This window comes from Portunus trituberculatus, chromosome 46, assembly GCF_017591435.1.
Source record: "Portunus trituberculatus isolate SZX2019 chromosome 46, ASM1759143v1, whole genome shotgun sequence".
Classification (NCBI taxonomy): Eukaryota; Metazoa; Arthropoda; class Malacostraca; order Decapoda; family Portunidae; genus Portunus; species Portunus trituberculatus.
The window spans coordinates 33000235-33012765 of record NC_059300.1 but is presented as its reverse complement, the minus strand read 5'-3'; the positions used below and the strand labels follow the sequence as shown (position 1 = coordinate 33012765).

The 12531-nt window shown below is 46.8% G+C and overlaps 1 protein-coding gene and 2 non-coding genes across 3 annotated transcripts in view; 1 reads left to right on the top strand and 2 right to left on the bottom strand.

Annotated features, from left to right (window-relative positions):
- Nucleotides 1-12531, bottom strand: part of LOC123520003 — a 30830-nt gene that overhangs the window by 15964 nt on the left and 2335 nt on the right. Inside the window, exons 3-5 of the mRNA XM_045281785.1 lie at nucleotides 7699-7823; nucleotides 5737-6665; nucleotides 4727-4896 (exon numbers count right to left, since the gene is read on the bottom strand). Of these exons, the coding sequence (XP_045137720.1) occupies nucleotides 4727-4896; nucleotides 5737-6665; nucleotides 7699-7823 (1224 nt within the window). The remainder of the gene's footprint in view (nucleotides 1-4726; nucleotides 4897-5736; nucleotides 6666-7698; nucleotides 7824-12531) is intronic.
- Trnag-gcc lies at nucleotides 8967-9037 on the top strand. The gene has a single exon. It is a non-coding gene; the product is annotated as a tRNA-Gly (tRNA).
- Trnag-gcc lies at nucleotides 9286-9356 on the bottom strand. The gene has a single exon. It is a non-coding gene; the product is annotated as a tRNA-Gly (tRNA).

Below are 12531 nucleotides of genomic sequence, written 5' to 3'. Positions count from 1 at the left end.
CTTAAGGTGTTCTCAGTAGTGTCACCAACAAGTTTTTTTCAGTAAAATCTCAAATACTGTATGCCGTGGCGGGCCATTATCAATAATGGGCTTTAAACTATCACTGGAATCATGAAAACAACTTCAACATATCAATAACTTTCACTATAGACTGTTAAAAAGTGGTGGATATGAAGCGACGATGGTTTAAGCAATGACCTTATTATATAGTCGTCGGTCCTTCACCCTAAACTAGTAAGCACTTCACCTGTCACACTTCAGTTGTGGTTTCCTCTACTGATGATAACGCGCAGTATTCAACCTCATCTTCCTGTTGTGTGTGTGTGTGTGTGTGTGTGTGTGTGTGTGTGTGTGTGTGTGTGTGTGTGTGTGTCCTTGGCGGTTAGAGATCCCCGTGTGAAGTGTGGCACTGACCCCCGCTGGCTGGCGGATCCCCCGCAAGGCGTAAAGCCAAACACGCTCCTCCCTGAGGCGAGTGAACAAGTGAGGAAGGAAATTACACACTGTTTATCCTGTCACCCGCCTCCCCTCACCTCGTGCATCTCCCAGCGCTGCCTACACCTGTCCCTCTCCTCTTTATAACTGAGAGGAAATAAGCATTACTATTATTACTACTATTACAATTGCTGCTCCACATGTTGCTAACATTATTTCTTTCATGATGAGATCGATAGAATTCTATTATAAAGAAAAGATGGAAACTGGTTCTCAGCAAGTAAAGTGCTTGTCCCGAGTGGAGAGGGAACATTACGAAGTAACTAGACAGAACTATATATAAGAAGATCAGGAAGCATGCTTTATCGAGGGACAGCCACGCATGTGCCTATAGACACTTTGCAGCTTCCTTTATATTTTTACGAGCCCCACATCGCTCCTTTCACCTCGCTGACGACCCGGAGTCAATCACTATTCGTTCTGGCCACGCACCAGACAGTGGCTTATCAGGAAGGATCATCGCCGCGCGCCAGGAAACGATTACCTCATTCAGCCTCCGCGCCGCTTCCTCCCCGTCGCCGCTCCTGCCTCTCCTCAGAAAAGACCATATTCGAAAACACTTCTTCGCCGCGGCTCCATTACATTAAGGAGGAATTAATTGAAGCTGCTACAGGGTGCTTTTATGGTTCTCGTGGTAGATTCACAAGATTTCTCTACATTATCACCAGGAGGAACTCTTAAAAACCTGGCTTAACAGGACAAAGTCAAATAAACCGCAAACACGCGCTAATTACTAGTGTCTCAAGTCTCGCGGCGTCTTGATTGGAACAGGATGAAACCACTTACCGTCGTGGCGTCTTGGGTGAAGGCTGAGCAGAGGTTGTGTGTGTGTGTGTGTGTGTGTGTGTTGATTTTCGGGCTTTTACCGGTTTGTATTTGTACAGTATTTGTAATCTGCATCTTGTAGTGCGTTTTTTATCTTACAGACTATGGCTGTTTTATGTATATGTACTTGTCAACTGTATGCATTAAAAAGTGTTGCATATTTTTTTACTAGTGTGAGTAATGAAACAGTAGTCAATAAAACAATCTCTCTCTCTCTCTCTCTCTCTCTCTCTCTCTCTCTCTCTCTCGAGTGTTTTACCTGCAGTGAAGGAGACAAGGAGGAATGGGATGGGATGGTGCATGTACACATGTATGCATGTACATTTGTGTCCTTACCTAATTGTACTTTCCAGGGCTGAGTAAGGTCGTGATGCCTCGCCCCTTAATACTGGTTTATTACACGCCTCTTCAAATTCGTTTATGTTCCTCGTGCCCACAAAACATTTCTCCGGCAACTGGTTTCTCGACTCAACAGTTTTGTCAGAAAAAGCTTTATTCTTACATCTTCTTTTTCCATTTTATCCTTAACAAAATTTTGAATGTGGCATCTTGGCTCATTCCTCGTAAAATGGCAATTGCTGAATACGTATTTGTACATCATTATCATGTCTCCTCTCTGTCTGTCCTTGTGTGCACGTGTGTGTGTGTGTGTGTGTGTGTGTGTGTGTGTGTGTGTGTGTGTGTGTGTGTGTGTGATGAACTACTAGCATGAAGCACATCTATATCACATCTATCATCTTAACACTATCAGGTTTTCTATCAGCAGGGCACGAAAGGTCCAATAATCGCTAAGCCTTACATGTATTCGCGGTCCTCTAAGCGTTGCCTCACACACGCTGCCTTTATCTTAACCTAAAGGAATGCCCATAGCGTTGGCAGATGGTGGGGCCTCAATCACAGACACAGCAGACTGTCAGTGCTCACTGGGTCGGGAGGCGTCTCAGTGGATGGTGGGTCGCCGCCGCCGTACGTCGGGCACCAGGTTGGGAAGGTTGTACAGGCGTTTCAGGATACCAGTCCAAAAGCTGCTTGGGGTTGGCGTTGCCGACGGGAGGGGGGTGGGGGTGGGGGTGTTTGTGGTTGGAGTCAGGGTGGTGAAGTCATTTTTCTCTGCGGAAGAAGAAGACCACGTGGTGTAAAACTCCTGTGTGTTCCTTTGGACTCCCAAGGTCGTGGCCTGCACCACCTCGTCCTCTGGCGAGATGGGCAGCGTGTCTCCGCTTCCGTCAATGGAGTCTACAAAGGTGTCGCCGCTTCCGTCAATGGAGTCTACAAAGGTGTCGCCGCTTCCGTCAATGGAGTCTACAAAGGTGTCGCCGCTTCCGTCAATGGAGTCTACAAAGGTGTCGCCGCTTCCCTCAGGGGTGTTCACTTCGCCGCTTCCCTTCAGGGTGTTCGAGGAGCCTCCATGGGGCTTGTGCCCTGAGAGAGCGTACTCATAGTCATCTAAGTCTTCTAGCAAGGTGTAGTCCGGGTATTGGCTGAACGGTGGTCGCTGAGGAGCAGACACCTCGCCGCTAGAAATCTGCGAGGCGGAAGGCTGATCCTCCACGGAGCCGCCTGGCCCAGGACGGGAGAAGGATGGGTTGTGGGGTGGCGGGAATGGCTGGCCGCCCTCCTGCTGTGTGTAGGGGTAGAGTGTGGCCCACGGGTTGGTGTCGGAGTCAGGATCGGCGTAGTCGCTCACGTCTTGCAGCAGTGACATTATGTTCTCCAATACGGTGTCTCTCTCAGACTCGGACGGCTGGCTGTCGGTGAACGAGGGGGAGTCATTCACTTCATCTAGCGGTGGCCTCGGTGTCTGGGGGCCTAGGGCGGGGCGGGGCGGCGGCCTGAGCTTAAATCGGTTTATGAATACATTTTTCTCTTCCTCTCCTTTCTCCTCCTCTTCTCCCACAGAGTTCTCAGCACTGGACGGCCCATTACTGGGAATGGTATTGCCAGGATAGGGTCTGGGTCGCGGTCTGGGGCGGAATCTGGGCAGCCCTAGCAGGTCCAGCAGTGGTCTGAGTGGCCGCGGGGGTCGGTAGCGTGTGGGGCTTGGGTTCACGGGTCGGAAGGGACTGGTGATCACTCTGTTGGGCCTTTTGGAGGTGTTGGAGGGCTTTAGCCAGGAGGTGGGGCGTGGGGGCAGCGGGTAGGCGATAGCAGGGCGGCCGGTGGGGACAGAAGAGGATGGCAAGTGAGGCTCCACGGTGTTAAGGGAGTCGTCCTGTTCTTCCTCACCCTGCGCTGCGGCAGCGGAGGGTGACGCGATCGTGAAGGTAGCAAAGGTGGTGTCGGCGGTGTCAGATGTGGTGGTGGTGGTGGTGGTGGACGGTGTTGAGGGAGCTGTAGGCTGGGTACTGGTAGTGGAAGTAGTAGATGTGGGTGGTGGTGTAGTTGATTCTGTTGTGGTGGTTTTTGGTGTAGAAGTTGTAGTTGTAGTGGTGGATGGTGTGGTGGTGGTAGAAGTAGTGGTAGTAGTAGAGGTGGAGGTGGTGGAAGGTGGTGTGGTGGTAGGTATAGTAGCATCAGGAGTTGTGGTTGTACTGGAAGACCGTTTGCCACTAGAAGTAGTAGTAGCACTAGTAGAGATTTCAGGGTACGGTTCAGTCGTAGTGGTAGTAGAGGTAGTCGTCGTATTAGTGGTGGTAGGCCGTTTAGTAGTCGTAGAAGTAGTAGTAGAAGTAGCAGCAGTGGTAGTAGAAGATAAAGGAGTAGTAGTAGTAGTAGAAGTCGTAGTAGGAGCAGCAGTAGTAGTAGTAGTAGTAGAAGGAGAAGTAGTAGTAGTTGTAGGAGGTCGTTTGCTAGTGGTAGTAGTAGTAGTCGAAGTAGAAGTGGTAGTAGAAGGTCGTGTGCTAATAGTAGTAGTAGTAGTAGTAGTAGTACTAGTAGTAGGCTGTCTGGTAGTAGTAGATAGAGTAGTGGAAGGCTTGGTGGTGGTGGTGGTTGGAGTGGTGGTGGTGGTGGTTGGAGTGGTGGTTGGAGTGGTGGTGGTGGTAGTGGTGGTGGTTGGGGTCAGTGGAGTGAGTGACGTGGAAGGCAGTGGTGGAGGAGAGGCAAGGTGGTACGTGGCTAACTGGTTTGCAGACAACGGCTCAGAGCGGAGGAGGAGAGAGGAAGCAGGGGGCGAGGGGGAGGAGGAAAAGGGGGAGGAGGAGGAAAAAGGGTCAGATGGGGGGCCAAACATCCAAACCTGAAAAGAGAGAAGGAAAAAATAATAATAGTAAAAAAAATATATGGTATCGTAGAAATAACAGATACCTGCCCCTGCCCCCCATCTCTCTCTCTCTCTCTCTCTCTCTCTCTCTCTCTCTCTCTCTCAAACACATACACGACAAGCAAACATGAAACAAAAAGAAAAAAGTTGAAATAAGCACATTCTCTCTCTCTCTCTCTCTCTCTCTCTCTCTCTCACACACACCTGCTTGTCCCGGGGCACCACGCGATAACCACTGGTGTCGGCGACGAAGTGGGTGACGTGGTTTTTGCCTCTCTCGTCCCTCCAGCCGTAGCCTCCGCGCACCTGCCCCTTGGGACCCCGCTCCTCGTGGCGCCACTGCTGCCCATCGCCGTAGCCAAACACGTACACTCCTGAGGAAGGCATGGACGAAGTGAGAAGGAATGAAGGAGGGAGGAAGGGAGAAGGAGATCTAGAGGTGTTGGTGGTGACTTAAGATGAGGTGGAGGAGTAAGGTGAGGAGAAGACTAAGTATGACAAGGATGGTGATGATAGTGATGATGATGATGATGATAATAAAGAAGGGAAAGAAAGATACACACACAACAAATGGTAAAGAATAAACAATAATAATGGTAATAAAAAGGATGATAAAGAGGGAGGAGAGAAGGATGGGATGGATACAACTGATGAAGAGGAATTACAACAATGACGACGACGAGGAACAGAGGAAGGAACACAAAGCAAGGAAGAACAGACGACAACATCATATCGAGTAGCTCCCTGCGGCCGTGGGTGGCAGGAAGGGAACAAATACCATGCAGGACAGAAAGGTCGCCTGGAAGAGGAGGAGGAAGAGGAGGAGGAGGAGGAGGAGGAGGAGGAGGAGGAGGAGGAGGAGGAGGAGGAGGAGAAGGAGGAGGAGGAGGAGGAGGAGGAGAAGGAGGAGGAAGAATGGAGGAGGAGAAGGAAGAAGAGAGAGAGAGAGAGAGAGAGAGAGAGAGAGAGAGAGAGAGAGAGAGAGAGAGAGAGAGAGAGAGAGAGAGAGAGAGAGAGAGAGAGAAAGAGAACAGGAAGAGGGAAAACTTAGCAATAAAAACACATCAACTTACAAAAGACGAACAGAGAAACCTTCATTATCACAAATTACTCTCTAAAATCAAATATACGTACAAGAACAAAATCCCTCAAGCCTTCAATACACCTCCTGTTAACGTGTACAAGTATAGCTAAGTCACCTGGTCAGTGCTCACCTGTCTCGTGGTCGTGGTGATGGTACTGGTAGGGTGCGGGTGCGGGTGGTTGGGGCGGGGCTGGTGGTGGTATGAAGGGCGGACTTTCCCTGTGTTCCGCGGGCAGGTCAAGTAGGAATCCGCGGTGCTCGGCTGGGAGGTTGATGAAAGAGGCGACGCGCGCATTGATGGCTCTGGTGCTGCGGCTGACGACCTTCCCCTGAGCGTGTTTCCTGAGGGCGTGGGCGATGGCCGAGGCGTGAGAAAGGGAAGAAGACGAATTTTTTCCAACATTCTTTTCTTCCTTTTTGTCGATATTAAGTTTCTTTTCTCCTAAGCTTCTGGTATCCTGTGTTATTTTCATGTGTTCCAGTGTGTTGTCTGTATTTCTTTGCTTTTGTTTCTCCTTTCTTTTCTTTATTGTGTCTTGCGTCTTCTTAGAAAGTTTCAGCGAGTGGTGCTTCTTCTCTTCATGCTTCCATTTTCCTTTTCTTTTCTTGACGATGTTCTCTTGTGTCTTCCTGGCGTGTTTCAATACGCTCTCTTTATCATCATACTGTAGCTTTTCTATTATTTTTCTTACTTCGTCATGTGTTATTTGAGAGCGTTCTAACGAACGTCTCTTTTCTTTCTTTCCTTTCCTTTCCCTTACGGTGCCTTGCGTCTCAGCGTGTTCCAGTGACTCTACATCTTCCTTACGATTTCGTTTTTCTTTTCTTTCAGAGGCTTCCGTTTTGAAATGTTCCAGCAGGTCAGCAATAGGTCCAGGATTCAAATACGTGTCTTCAGGAGGCATTCCAAGGCGGTCTTTGATGATTCTCCAAAAGAGCGCGGTGGTAAGATGCCTCCAGGTTCTCGGAGAAAGGTGGTAAGGCGTCAGTTCTTTGTGGCTCGAGTGACTCTCCACCTCGGTGTCTGGAGGGCGGGCGTGGTCCAGAGACTTCAAAGGTCTGGAAGAACAAGAGCAAGAGGAAGATTTAGACTCGTACTCTTACCTTTTGTCTTTTCAAATATTTTTAAACTCCACAAAGATGATTAACCAGGTCCTAACGAGAGTTTTCCCTCATGAACAACAAAAGAAAAATGATATAGACTCGTATTCTCATTAAAATTACTTCCACAGGCCAGAAAAATGAGCATCAGGGGCCTCATGAGTGTTTATCCACTTGACGATACAAAATCCCTGTTAAACTATCACTAGAATCCTTAATTAAAACACCTTTGGAAACCAGTAACTTACACAACCCCTTGTTAATGGTGGTCAAGATAAGACGTCGTAACGCGGAAGAATATGAACCCTGAACCGGGAGGGCCGTGTATGGAAGGCATTGTGTGAGGTTAATGTCCGTGTCTGTCCCGAGGATAGTGCAAGTACTGTTTGGGGTATGTTTTTTATGAGGTATTGTAGAGTTAAGAGAGGTCAAGGGGAGAAAACATAAAGGAACACACACACACACACACACACACACTCTCTCTCTCTCTCTCTCTCTCATGCACAAGTGAACCAATAAACAACAACAGATATTTTTTATCCCATACGAGGTGGTTTGTAGTAGTAGTAGTAGTAGTAGTAGTAGTAGTAGTAGTAGTAGTAGTAGTAGTAGTAGTAGTAGTCGTAGTAGTAATAGTAGTAGTAGTAGTAGTTATTATTGTTGTTGTTGTTGTTAATGAAGCAACAGTAGCAGCGAGGAGGAGGAGGAGGAGGAGGAGGAGGAGGAGGAGGAGGAGGAGGAGGAGGAGGAGGAGGAGGAGGAGGAGGAGGAGATTGAGGAGAAGTAACACAAAGGGAATACAAAAGGAGAACAAAGAGTAGCAGACTTGATGGTCATTACGACACTGTTCGTGTGGAGGAGGAGGAGGAGGAGGAGGAGGAGGAGGAGGAGGAGGAGGAGGAGGAGGAGGAGGAGGAGGAGGAGGAGGAGGAGAAGGAACAGGAGGAAGAGGAGGAGAATGAAGACTCGCACCTACACTCCATCGACTCACCGGGAGAGGGAGGGGGCATGGTGTGGTGTCAGGGAGTGCCGCTCCCCAACACTGGAGCCCTCGCCTGTCACAGTCGCCGCCACAGCCACCACCGCAGCCCACCACCACCACCGCCGCCGCCGCCCCTGCAGGAGAACAAGCAATACTGTCACCGTTACGAAGAAAATGACAAAAAAAAAAATCATTATGTAAGGAAAGTATATCAATTACCATAATGAAGAGAGAGAGAGAGAGAGAGAGAGAGAGAGAGAGAGAGAGAGAGAGAGAGAGAGAGAGAGAGAGAGAGAGATAATAATTTTTCATATTAAACAAGCGGAGAAGGAGGATGAGAAGGAGATACAGAGAGGGAAAGTGTGGGAAGGGGAAGCAGGAAAGAAGGACGGGAAGAGATGGAGAGGAAAAGATGAAGGGAATGTGAAAGGAAGAGGTAGAAGTGTTGGGGGAGAGAAGGAGAAGAGGAGGAGGAGAAGGAAGAGGGAAAATCTGTATACTTGTGTTGTTTGGAAAGATGCACTTCAGCCAGTGGAGAGAAGTGGCGAGGCAGTGAAGGGAGGCGTGAGTGGCAAGTGGTGAGTGGTGAGTGGCGAGTGGTGAGTGGCGTGGTGAGTGGCGAGTGTGAGGCCAATCAACAGTTACACTCAAACACTTTCACGCACAAGCCACGCACCACTATGTAAGAGATTGCATTCTTTAATTTACGGTTAGATTTCCATGATTTTTTGTCATTAACCCTTTCAGTACTGGGGCACAATTTTATCTTGAGATTTGTGTACGATTAGACCATTTTACTGAAATTAGGAAGGGTCTATGGAGGTCAGAAGATTAATGGCTACAATCTTCACTATTTTAATCCCCACATGAGTTTCTGAAGCTGTATCAAATCACCTAATAGTAACCAGAATGAATATGAAAACACATCATGGTACTGAAGGGTTTAAGAGTACAGATTCCTTATAAAATTATCACTAAGACTTGTGAAAACATCCTTTAACAGCCCTAAAAGCTTTCACTACACCTTTAACATTATAGTAACCTAACCTAATCTAAATTTGACCTATAGTACCACCGCAAAAAGGAAAAAAAAATCATCATTGAAAATCCCTAGTAACTTCCACCACGACCTGACAGAAAAGTGGAAACAAGGTGGCAGGTTTCAAAACATTTATCGCGTTTTTTTGGCTAACGTTCTCAAACTCCAAAAGGACTGGTAACTGAGCTTTTTTTTTTTGTCTCTGAGATATAATTTACTTTTGCAATCACATCATCAAGCATCGGTGGTTCAGTGGTAGAATTCTCGCCTGCCACGCGGGAGGCCCGGGTTCGATTCCCGGCCGATGCAACTTTTACCTAGGAAAGTCAGTCACTGTTACTTGTGGAGGCGCTCGTGTCATGGTGCCTGTGAACCTCGCGTGTGTGTTTTTTTTTTTTATGTTAGAGGGGATAACTGACATATCAATGCCCTCCATGATTGATTGATTGCTTTGTCAGTTATCCCTCTTACATAAAAAAATAACATACACTCGAGGTTCACAGGCACCATGACACGAGCGCCTACACAAGTAACGGTGACTGACTTCTGGTAAAAGTTGCATCGGCCGGGAATCGAACCCGGGCCTCCCGCGTGGCAGGCGAGAATTCTACCACTGAACCACCGATGCTTGAACATTGCAAAAAGTAAAACATGTTTCAAAAACTCTTCCTTCGCCACTATAACCATTGATGCTTCCCTTACCAGAATACAGTAACATATTCTGATACTCTTCTGCGCCACACCGCCACTATTTTCAAGAGGCTCTGAACGTTCACTGGTTTTAATCCATTCAATAGTGAGACGCATTTTTGTCTTGATTTTTGGGTATAATTAGAGGATTTTATTTACATTAGGAAGGGTCTATGGAGGTCAAAAGATAAATGACCAGAATCTTTACTATTCTAATCGCAATATATGTTTTTTGAAGCTGTATAAAATCGCCAAATAGTCACCAAAATTAATATGAAAACGCGTCCTGGTACTAAAGGGATTAAAGGATGTTTTAATGACTCATGGTAGATTAACAAGACCTCTACAATATCTAGAGAAAAAACAAACAAATAAACAGTCTTGACAACTCGACTTATCTCTATGACCCTTGAAAATAGTCGAGATGAGAGAGCTGAGCATTTCCGAATATACCTCTCAGTGTCACGCCTTTACGCCCCCACGCCCACAACACGCCCGTACTTCCGCCCTCTAGGAGTGCAATGGGCGGGTGGGTGGGATAGATCGGGACAGAGGGAAGGGTGTGGGTGATTGTCTCCTCGAGGTGTGAAGGAGCTTTATTGCCGACCATGATGACTGGCGGTGGTGGTGATGGTGGTAGTAATGGTGGTGGTGGTGGTGGTGGTGGTGGTGGTGGTGGTGATAAGGAAGATGAAAACATAGAAAAAGAAAGATAAGGAGAAACAGAAACGAACAAAGAAGAAGAAGAAGAAGAAGAAGAAGAAGAAGAAGAAGAAGAAGAAGAAGAAGAAGAAGAAAATCATACTCTTGAAAACAACCTTATCTAATCCAAGTCAGACACATAAGGATAGCAAAGGCGAAGACTCCTCCCCGCCAACCACTCCCTTCAGAAGCGGTTGACGGGAAAACAAGGAAAATCATACAGCATGGAAATTACAAGGAAACTTTTTATAGGAAAGACAAAAGAACTATTACTACTGCGACTAATACCCGGAAAAACAAAGGAAAAGGAGGAGGAGGAGGAGGAGGAGGAGGAGGAGGAGGAGGAGGAGGAGGAGGAGGAAGTCCTGGTACTGCTGGCACCATCAATATGTTCTGGTGTTTGAAGAGAAACACTGGGGCCTTTCCCTGTGTTTATTGTAAGATACAAAGCGTATTGAAGCTTGGTAGACTTGGTAGCGAGTACCCGTGGAGGCTATTTACTTCTCTTCAAACCTTCTTCGCTCTTTCAATAATCGCTAGCCTCTTCAACCTCCTTCTCCTCCTCCTACTCCTCCTCCTCCACCTCCCTCCTCCTCCTCCTCCTCCTCCTCCTCCTCCTCCTCCTCCTCCTCCTCCTCCTCCTCCTCCTCCTCCTCCTCCTCCTTCTCCTTCTCCTTCTCCTCCTCCTCCTCCTCCTCCTCCTCCTCCTAACCACTCCTCGTCCTCGTTCTCCTCCTCTTTATTTTTTTCCCTTTCCCATCCTCTCCACAATCTTATTTTGGCATTTCACTGCACGAATCTTAATCCACATCACAAATGCAACGATGAACCAGAGGAAGTAAGGACATTAAGCACACACACACACACACACACACACACACACACACACACACACACACACACACACACACACACACACACACATTCAACCATGACTCTATGAATATAATAGTAGGTAGAGGAAGATGAGGAGGAGAAAGAGGAAGAAGAGAAATAGGAAAGGATGAGGAGGAGGTTGATGATGATGATGATGATGATGATGATGATGATGATGATGATGATGATAATAAGGAAGAGAAGGTAGAGGACGATGGTGATAAGGAAGAGGAACACAAAGCGCAAAGGAAGAACAAATACAAGCAAACCTGTTGGCTTTTCCGAGACTGTTTAATAATTTGAGGTGAAGGACGTGAGGAGGAGGAGGAAGAAGAAGAGGAAAAGGAGGAGGAGGAAGAGGAGGAGGAGGACGTGGAAAAAGAAGAAGGAGAAGGAGGAAGAGGAGGTGGAAGACAACCATTCTCACACCCACTAACTCAACACACCTCATCCCCCAACCCCACTGTCCCTACCCGCCAACCTCACAGGAGAGCCGGACAAGGGAAATGCCACGGTATAAAAGACATTGCAAATATTCCCACTCAAAGAAAACGGAGCTGCCATTCGTTTTTTCAATGGCAGACTAACATATTTACACAACTCTTATTTTTTTTTTCCATTGTTTTAAATCTTCTCGTTTATAAGACAGACAGACAGAAAGACACACACACACACACACACACACACACACACACACACACACACACACACACACACACACACACACAAGAAACACAAAAGTAACAGATATAAGAAAAGAAATAACGAATTAAGAAAACAATAAAATTCCATGTGAAAAAATGATATGAACAGAAACTCTATTATTTGTTTCTTACGTGGGAAAGTTTTCAGAGAGAGAGAGAGAGAGAGAGAGAGAGAGAGAGAGAGAGAGAGAGAGAGAGAGAGAGAGAGAGAGAGAGAGAGAGAGAGAGAGAGAGAGAGAGAGAGAGAGAGAGAGAGTAGAGACGTGTTAGTACAGAAGAAAGGGAGGAGGAGGAGGAGGAGGAGGAGGAGGAGGAGGAGGATCACGACTACGACGAATAGAAGAAGTAGGATGAAAAAAAATAATAACAATAAGAGAATAGAGAATAGAAGAACGTGAATGATGAATAAAGCAGAAGAAAAGGAAACGAAGAAGAAGAAAAAGAAGAAGAAGAAGAAGAAGAAGAAGAAGAAGAAGAAGAAAAGAAAAAAAAGGAGACGAAGAAGAAGGACAAGGAAACACAGAAGGAGAAACACAACAATGAAAAAGAGGAAATAGTTACACAAGAACAAAGACTCATAAAAGAGAATGATAATAAAACTAAAACTAAAACTAAAAATAATAATAATAATAATAAGAAGAAGAGGAGGACGTGATGAAGGGCAAGGGACAGGCGAGGAAGGAGCGTGAAGGGGTGAAGGACTTGCAGGCGAATGTTAATGGGGAGGTAATGGGTGAGGGGAGGCATGAAGATGAGAGGGCGATTAGGGAAATTAACGGAAGCCTTGGGAAAAAGTGTGAAGGAGAGAAGAAAAGATAGAAGACGGAAGAA